The sequence below is a fragment of the Penaeus japonicus genome, unplaced genomic scaffold, assembly GCF_977035675.1.
Source record: "Penaeus japonicus unplaced genomic scaffold, GWHDUDI00000001_assembly GWHDUDI00000004, whole genome shotgun sequence".
In the NCBI taxonomy this organism is placed as follows: Eukaryota; Metazoa; Arthropoda; class Malacostraca; order Decapoda; family Penaeidae; genus Penaeus; species Penaeus japonicus.
Genome location: NW_028234406.1, coordinates 16,694,885 through 16,704,884, shown reverse-complemented (window position 1 = coordinate 16,704,884; position 10,000 = coordinate 16,694,885). Strand labels below are relative to the sequence as shown.

The 10,000-nt window shown below is 40.4% G+C and overlaps 1 protein-coding gene across 1 annotated transcript in view; it reads left to right on the top strand.

Annotated features, from left to right (window-relative positions):
• The window catches only part of LOC122263001 (glycosaminoglycan xylosylkinase-like), a 15,128-nt gene that overhangs the window by 298 nt on the left and 4,830 nt on the right, over window positions 1-10,000 (top strand). Inside the window, exons 1-5 of the mRNA XM_086535700.1 lie at window positions 1-129; window positions 272-458; window positions 2,661-2,830; window positions 3,216-3,412; window positions 4,567-4,726. The exon at window positions 1-129 is cut by the window's left edge and continues 298 nt beyond it. Of these exons, the coding sequence (XP_086391826.1) occupies window positions 1-129; window positions 272-458; window positions 2,661-2,830; window positions 3,216-3,412; window positions 4,567-4,726 (843 nt within the window). The remainder of the gene's footprint in view (window positions 130-271; window positions 459-2,660; window positions 2,831-3,215; window positions 3,413-4,566; window positions 4,727-10,000) is intronic.

Genomic DNA, 10,000 nt, shown 5'->3' with positions numbered 1-10,000 from the left:
TGTGCAAATCTTGAGCATTTTGCTAACCGCGAGGGAATGCAGCTATTTAGTACCTCATGCTACGAAAAATGATGGAGAATTACAAGAAAATGTTTTCCTTCAAGATGAAACGTATTCTCTTAGAGAAATGTGAGTACTGATTGTTCATCTTTGATTTATGTGTAGTGCTATACCTTGTTATTTCCAATGCTATCAACTTTTATCTGGAAATGAAATAAATGAGATTCCATAGATCTTTTTCAAATGCAGAGAAATAATATTCTCTCTGCAGAAAAAACAACAGAGGAAATGGAAATCGCTCAGGCCTACGTCTGCTTTCGTCTCTGTACGCTCACCGCCCAGCTGTTGAAGCAAAGTATTCTTCGCCATCACCTTATTTGACCGAGTTAGTCGAGAGGTTAAAGAAAGACATAACTGTCAGAGGAATTACTAAGGATCCGTGGGCTTTGGCGACGATGGTTAGTAACTGATCTGAAGGCTTGTTGCCACTGCTCTTGCTTATTCATATATGCCACTTGACATTTGTAAATTCCCTAATGATTATATAGTCACATTTGGAATTAGTGTATCTATGAGTAGTTACTGTAAAAATTACGCAACCCTTCATATCCATATTATTTGTATGTATTTATTAATGTGCCTATTGCCATATACTACAGTCTCTTCATCCAGTACCAATTCAGTAAGGTGTATGAGGCAAATCCTCCAGGAACCCCAAACGCAGATGTCAGGATCTGTGGCTTGCTAACCACTTTCGGCTGGGGTGACACTAGGGAGGATGACAGAGATGACTGCCTAAGGTTTAACCTTAGATGGGTGGTGGCATGATACAGCCGCTCTTTATGACAGGATAAATGACTGCCTGATCGAGAGTGGTGGATGCTCTCTGAGAGGTGAGGATCACGATATTGCGCGGATGGTCAGGCCCTGTATGGTCGGGCCCTGTATGGTCGGGCCGTAGCGATGAACACCACTCCCAGGAGGTAGCTCGAGGCCTCTCCATAAGAGTCTAATCTTCGAGAGTAGACACAAGTCAGCGAAATATTCATTTTTCATTACATTTCTTATTGCAGTGTATAGTCCTACCAATCTATGTAAACCTAATGTGGAAAAGCGTAGATTTCTTTCCTCAACTATCCACAGTGAATTGGGTGATATCAACTAAATACATTGTCTGAGATGGCTGTGATATGTCCATCAACCTCTGTGGCTCAAGAGCTGCTACCAGTAGTGAAGGCAATCTCCTCTAACAATTTACAAGGTCCAAGATTCTGAAGATCAGTGCAGTGATCCGAGCAATGTAGTATAGGTTTAGCCAACAGTTAGCATGAATGTGGTTGGTGTTAGTACCTGATCCCTCCAATCAGTAAGAAACTTCTTACCCTAACTATGATCATGAAGGGGCTATTCCGGTTGATAGATGGTGAGGCAGTTGCACCCAGCGATACTGCTAAAGTCTGCGGTCGACCTTTAGCTTGTGAATTACATGCCATCTCGTACCATTCCCCTAAAACCTGGTTAAAGAGTGTGGTTATCCCTCTCTGGTAGAAGACATCACGCTGCTAAGCATACCAGGCACACTGCTTGTTCTCATCCCTCCTGCTAGAGATATTAGAGACCATCTATTGAAACACCAGATACCGGAGCAATGCAGATTCACAACAGATTGTATCCTTGCACTTCTGATCACTGTAGACCGCTACCGTGACTTCGTTTGTGAGCTGCTTGCAGCTTTTATTTGCACTGGAAATCGCTCTGTGATACTACAAGAACGTATCCGTAGCAACACTTCAATACTTACTGTAGACCTGACTTTGCATGACGGGTAAATCTATCATACAAAGTCAGTGCAGGGCAACACTGGGTAATATTAAGGATACTGGCTTTGATTTGATTGAGGATGTTGCCATCCTGCCAGGGTCTCTGGAGACTTCGTGGCGACTCACAATGCATTATAAGTAAGGTAAAGCCCTTGGGTTTATAAATGTCCTGGATCGAAACCTATTTTTTGGGGGGATCTGCTTAACTTCATTTATTCAAATGAGGATAGTGATGTAACCCAGGGCTTTACATATCTTGATAGCTTAATTCATGATTCTGGGTTAGTAGGACCAAGAAGTCTAACAGATGGCTGCTGGTAAAAAACGGAGCAACATGACTTCAAAACCATGATATTGCTAATGTTGCTGAATGCCAGTGACACCTGGACTCTGTTCTGTGCATTGGAGTCGCATCTTGATGCTATTTTCTGCAGGTTCTTGCAATGAATAGAGTACAATTGGCAGGACCTTGTGCCCAACCAATGGTTACGCTATGAAACCGATATATGACCTATTACTTGTACAGGTCTCGGAGGATGATCCTGTTCATCAGAGATAATCCTGAGTGGAAGCCTCCAAAGCTGTGGCTTGGGTAAATTAATCAATTGTGCCGCGAGGAAGTTGAGATGGACTGGGCCCCTATACATCTGGCAGCCCACCGAGAAGGGACCTTATAGCTGAGAGGGCGGACATGACATTGCAAATGATCATTGTGATTATGATCATCATTACTGTATTATTATCGTTCTCATCATCAATATTACCATATCATTAGTAGTAGTAGTTATATATGAATGATTTACAAATGAATTAGGAATTCCCCATTTCTGATGGTTACAGTGGGCATCTCCGAAGTCACTGGTTCCAGGATCTGCACCTGGTCTGGGAGACCTACTGTTTGCCCTCTCTACTGCCCCAATCATAGCAGCCGATTCTATTCAGAGGGGAAGACAACTCAAGATTTTACTTAAGTTTGAAGGGGATCAGAAAGCTATTTTTAAAGTCATGAGGTAAATATGTCACTCAGTACATAATATACAAACTTATTGAAGTATTAACTGAGCTCAGAAGTTTAGAAACTGTATGCATGGGAATGAATAACTTTGAAACGCATTATTTCAATTGACAAATCAGGTTAACACTTTGAAAGGAGATGAAGGGTCAGATTGAGTTTTTTTTATCGAATATTTCACAAAATTAGGAATAATGAAAATCACAGCTGTTTCCAGGATCTGTGTTATTATACAATGCATGTAGGTTAGCTTGCTTGATCTGGAATGAATCATTTCTTAATCAAGGCCTGAATGCAAAGTGTAAAGCACGAATTCTAGAGAAGAGATATCTAATATTAAAGGTTACTCTTACACTTTACTAATACTGCTTGGCATTTTCCAGGTATAATCGTACGGCAGTAAAATTGTTTATGAACTCGGGAAAAGACCGCCACAACGCAGAAATTGCATCCTTTCATGTTGGTCGAATATTGGGTCTGCAGATGGTCCCTGTGGCTGTAGGTCGCAGAATAAGTCTGGAAAAGGAAGTCTTTCCTGTGTCATCAAAAAGGCTGGCTGAAACGCTTTATTTCAATGAAAGTTCGTATAGTCCTTAGCCCTTGACGTAAATTCCATATTGACTAACAGCACAAACTGCTTTTAATTGCACTATCATTACATGAAAATCAATTAATTCTATAACCAGTTACCCTGATAGTATTAACGAATATTAACATTCAGTTTGAAATATAGCTGTAAATACAGCTTCGTGTTAGAATAAACTTTGTGACGCTACATCATTTCTCATGGATATGAAAAGTCCATGGCCTCTGTTTCTGCCTATTCATGAGTCCTATTGTCATGCATCTTCAAAGAGCACTCAGGCTCTCAAAAAAAAAAAAAAAAAAAAAAAAAAACACTGAATAAGATAAAAAAGAAGAATAGCTAAAATATGAACAAAAGGTAGACAAAAGAACAAAATGAAAGAAAGTTAACGTATTCTAAGTTGTGGGAGAAGTCATACCCGTCTTCCATAGCTGGAATATTCGTGTTGTTCACACAGTGTGTTTCCAGCTTACGATCAGAACTGTTCATCTGTACATTTTTGTTATACATTGTGGAATACTTGGAATACCAAGTTATTAGTAGTAGTATTTTAAAAATATCAAACATTGCTAATGAAAAAATAAAAGTGCCAATGCTGTCCATGCCGAGTAGCATGTTATTACGTGTTATCAAATGATAACAGATCATAACAATCTGGTCTCCTAACCATCTTACTTCCCCTCTTTGCTCAATGTACATATATAGTTTTATCCGTTACCTATTGATATTAAGAATATAAAGAATGTCCACTTTATACATATCAACTGACCAAGACAAAATAGACGTTTTCTTCTTTCCTCGTTTGATGATTGAGGTCGAGGATCATTTGGGCCGTCAGTGTCGGCATGGACGATGAGAGCGCTCCATAAGTCGTGGCATCAAATTCCACCTCAGCGCTGGCCTATCCATTTGTGAATGCCTGATCGCAACCGCTGCAAAATAAATTGAGAGGCCTCGAGTGGTGTTGCCTCTTCCGTCGGATGATACGTCCGATTTTCTTCCCGTATGAGGTGACAGTCTTACACTGTGACCCGCTTTTCTTGGATTCGTTAAACAAAACAAACAAGTATAGGTACTAATACCCATACAAGTAAAGTCTTATCATATCAGAAATTAGTAAGTTTATAAATTTCATATTTCTTTTCCAGATGGGCAGATGTGCTTCTATGAAAACAAAAACAGTGTACAGTGCCCGACACACAATGATTTGACAGAAGGTGTAGTGATCTTGTGGATAGCAAAGCATATGAAGCTGTCTGATATAGAGTATCCCTGGCGACATAGTTACAATAATATTGTCCATGCCAAGTAAGTTGACATTTCATGAGATTTTTTTTTGTATTCTCTCTTCTTTCTCCCTCACCCTTCCACTTTTCACCTCTCTCTCTCTCTCTCAGTCTAGAGCCAGCGATCTCACTCAGCAGACGTGTTTTTGTCATCTCTCGTGACCTAGTGACCTGACCTTACAGTTAGATCTTTCAAATCTGTTAGATATATAGTGAACTACTGAGTGACGTTTGTTTACATAACTATCGTGGGGATTGCAATTGCTCAACTGTGAAAGTGATAAATTCTTACCCGAGTTGATCACAGGTTTAACGCGCGACCTGTTTTTGGATCGGAGCGTCTATTTAACAACGCCCCTTGTCAACATGGTGAGGTCGGCTAACCGACCTATACGGGGAGTGACCACTGCAGTCAGTCTCAAACAAACAGAGGTATAGCAGGACTGGACATGAATACCGAACCACTAGCAGGCAAAAGGCCGTCACATCTCCACTAAGGTGAAAACTCTCAAAAGAAAATGAAAAAATCCTCAAAGAACATTGAGACAGAGCTGCAACGAAAGGATAATTATATGCCCCCACAAGACAAAGCTAACGATAACGGCTTTATACTTGTGCAAAGTAAGAAGAAAAACCACCCGAAGAAAACGACTGCTTAAGACGAACCGCTGAAAAATTGAAAAACTAACAATCGATGGCCCTTACGTCCAGCAAAGTGTGAGGAAGGTTATATACCCCAAGATCAACATACAGATGTCGCCTCTAAATATAGATGGTTCTTGCATGTAATTAAGAAGCATCATGACACCAAGATGATATTTAGCATAGACGAATACACCTACATAATAGTTGAAAGAAAAGGAGAGGTAATTGAAGATCTAAATACAGCGGAATTAAACTCCAAAAACCAGCGGCACCCAAGAGCAAATCACCAAGAGTCAACATAATTATTTTTGGGCTTAGTTTTCATCAAGAGGTGAATGCAACAGAGGCTCATGAACACCTGGCGAGGCCCAAAGGCCTGAAGGGAAAAGAAGCAGTGGTGGCTGAATGGGCAGGACCCGACCCTCTTCCGGAAAAGACCTATCGTCCACTACGGAATGATTACTACAATCCACCAAAAAACCAAGGCCCATAACAGCATTATCAAAGAATGCATAGACCATGGTGAAACTCTCCCTCATTTCACAATGAGGGAGCTCACATTGGAAATTAAATCTCTAAAAGCAAATAAAGCAACTGGTATTGATGGCATCCACAATGAGATGCTAAAAAATCTGGGGTCAAAAGCAAAGCACTGGCTTCTTTCTCTTTTAAACCGATGTTTATCATCGCTAAGACTACCAAAGAAATGGAAACGGGCTAAGGTTGTAGCTCTCCTAAAACCTGGGAAAGACCCAGAGAAACCAGAGAGTTACCGCCCTATCTCACTCTTGTGTACCTCCTACAAACTTTTCGAAAAACTGCTCCTCAACAGACTAGCTCCATCAGTCGAAGACCAACTCATCGAGGAGCAAGCTGGCTTCAGAAAAGGGCGCTCCTGTTGTGGCCAAGTTCTTAATCTTGTCCAGTTTATTGAGGACGGATTTCAGAAGAAGTTTAAAACAGGAATAGTCCTGGTTGACCTCACAGCAGCTTATGACACAGTCAACCACCGCAGCCTGCTAATGAAAATGGCCAACATGGGGTTAAATGGACATATGGTTAATGTCCTAAGGAATATACTCAACAATCGACGATTCTATGTAGAAATGGATGGCAGAAAGAGCAGATGGAGAAGTCAAAAGAACGGACTCCCACAGGGATCAGTGTTGTCCCCTTTGCTTTTCAACATCTACACCAATGACCAGCCTTCCTATCCCAATACAAAACATTTCATCTATGCTGATGATCTTTGCATTGCCACCCAAGCAAAGAACTTTGAAGATATTGAGGCGACTTTGACAGAGGCACTCAATGAAACTGGGAGATATTATGAGGACTGGTCATTAAATGCCAATCCAGGGTAAACTAAAGTATGTGCATTTCACCTTAACAACCGAGAGGCCTCCCGAAAGCTTAACATCGATTGGAATGGTAAATCCCTCATTCATAACGAGCACCCCACCTACCTGGGTATAACCCTTGATAGGACGCTCTCATTTAATTCACATGTAGAGAGGCTTCGGAAAAAGATTTCTTCACGCCTGAATCTTGTTAAAAAACTAGCTGGAACGAAATGGGGCACAGACCCTAAGACCTTAAGGACAGCTGCCCTGGCTCTGTGCTATTCTACAGCAGAATACTGTGCCCCAGTGTGGTCTCGATCCTCACATGCCAACAAAATCGATCCAATTCTAAACGAAGCTTGCCGTGTCATAACTGGTGCATTGAGACCTACACCAGTGAATTTCGTCCATAGACTCTCAGGTATTCCACCTCCAGCCCTGAGTAAAGAAACTAGCACCAAATTGGAAAAACGTAAGCAAGAGCAGGACGATCGTCACCCACTTTACTCTCATGTACCACCCCCGACTAGACTAAGATCTAGGAAAAGTTTCACCACAGTCGAAAGGCTGCCTGACGGGATAACTCCAAGACGTTACAGAATGAATAAATGGAGAGAAAAGGAAAACTTGGGACCAGAACATCCTAACATCCCAAAACCGAAAGAAAAACTACCAAAAGGTACAAACCTTGGTAGGAAAGAATGGTGCACCCTTAACCGCGCCAGATCCGGTGTCGGAAAAACTAGGGATAATTTAACAAAATGGGGTTTTGCCACGTCCACTACGTGTGATTGCGGGTTCCCTATCCAAGAAATGGACCATATCCTTTCTAATTGCCCAAGAAGCCCTGTCAGTATTCGTCCACCAGACCTACAAAAGGTCACCGACAGGGCCAAAAAATGGATAGAATTCTGGTGTGATACGATATGATGATGACTACAATCCACCTGCACGACGCTGCTACAGATGCCAACGTTGGGGGCATATGGCTGAAAAGTGTAGGGCAAAGTCCTACTAGTGCGGCATCTGCGCAGGAAAGTTCCCTACTGCAGCGATAAGATTGAAAAAGGGGAAAAAAGCGAGCACTGCATAAACTGCCATAAGAAAGATGTATGAGCATGGCATCAAGACTGTTTTAATAAACCATCTATCGAAAGCAACGGACCACTGATCCAAGAGATTACAGACTGATTTCCTTAACTACCTGTCTTTGAAAGATTAATACTAAATCGGTTATTATTCAGAACTAAAGATGAAATATCGCAAGATCTTTGTGGCTTTATGCTAGACAAGTGTTCAAAATTGTATAACAACATTTCTGTCAATTCTTGAAGCTAATGTTATCACTGTTTCTTTAACAATTTTGATTAGTTTATATGTGGTGTTATGTGGTCGAATTTGTATACATTTCCTATTGCTACTCTTGCAGCAAAATGTTGTAGTTTTTGCGTTTTTTGTATTTGTGTTTTGTTTGTTGAACCCCAGATGTTTAAGCAGTAGTTAATGATACTGAGGGCTAGTGTTTGTACGACAGGGATTCTTGTTTCTGTAGGGATTTTGTCTTTTATGTGATTTAGGTATATCAAGGTGCTATTACCTTCCTGTAAATGTAGTCAATATGTGTTTCAAAAGTCATGTATCTGTCTATGTGTACTCCTAGATTTTTGACTGAGGTGCTTGGTTTAATGTAGCAACATCCGAATTCTATAGTTGTATCTTTGGGGATTTTGGCAATGATTTGACGGCTACCTATGAAAATGAATTGTGTTTTCTGTGGATTCAGTTTCAGACCATTTCTATCAAAGTAACTCTTTGCTTCTGTTAGAGTCTGTTTAGTATCTTCTATTAATTCGTTTAAGTTGTTTACAGAGGCTGCGTGAAGAAACTGAGAGCCATTGGCGTACTGAATTAGAAGACACTTTTTTTGCAACTGTCGACAAGTCATTAATATAGTAAATAAAATTAGGCCTAATATGGAGCCTTGTGGAACACCAAATGAGACTTGTTGTTTTAACGACAGATTTTCACGTATTTTGACAGACGAGTTCTGGCGGATAAGTAATTTCTAAACCAATAGTTATCAATTCCGTGATTTCTTAGTCTGTTGAAAAGAATTTCATGGTTAACAAAGGCCTTCGACAAATCACATAGAGTGAGCAAGTTTATTTGGTTATTGTCTAGAACTTTCGACATTACTGGGAGTATAGAGTAATGGGGCGATAATTGTTTATCTCACTCTATCTCCTGATTTCAAAATAGGTGTTATGATGCCACGTTTCCAGAGTACCGGTAACTATAGATGTATGTATAATAACTGCCAGATAGTACGCAATTGCAGGTAGACCATCCTTTATGAATCGATGAGCGATACTATCCGCTCCTACGGAGTTTGTTTCTCGTAAGTGTTTTATTGTTAGTATTGTTTCTATTTCTACTGGTTGTGGTCTGAAAGTATTTACAGTGAGCCGTATTCCCGTTGTGTTTTGTGGAAATGTGAAAGCGGTTGTCTGTTCATATGTGAGTCTGTCGACTTCTGCAAAGAAGTCATTTAAATCTTCTATATTGTTTCTGGAATTTATGCAAATGTCTGTATGATGTTTCTTCTTGGGCACTAGTGTGTTTACCAGTTTCCATGTTTCGGAAGAGTCATGTCTGCATTCTTTGAAACTTGTTTTTAAAATAATTTGCCTTTGTACTCTTGATAAGCGTTTTTACATTTCTTTTTTTTTGTTTATATTCAGCCTGTAGGGTGGAATCAAATCTAGTTATCTTGAGAGCTTTGTGGGTGTTATTTCTACCACTTATGGCTCTCTTAATGTCTCATAATCTCTCGGAGTCAATAGTCCACATACGGCCGAAGATGCTGAGGTGATCCATCAAAGATAAGAGTAGATTAGCTGCGTTACGAGCAGATGCTGGCAATAATGTAACTTCGGGGGCAAACATACGAATTGTAAGAATGATGTACACAACTTACATAAGATCCCTCATTGATTATGTTGAACTAGTTACACAGTCATCCCAAACAATTAGGAGGCTAGAAGTAATGCAAAATATGGTAATGAGGATAATCCTGATATGTCCAAACACAACAAAGGTTTTGAACATGAGGAAAGAACTCAGATTGCCAAGCATTATGGATATGATTACTGAAATCAGTGCAATTATGATAAAATGATCAAGATCGCCAATTGACGGTATAGCCAAGGAATCCCTATTAAATTACTTTTCAATAGGGTGCCACATATCAGTTTGGGTCAGAAAACATGCTCAGAGCTCAGAGCGGCTGAATGTGCACGCACACACAC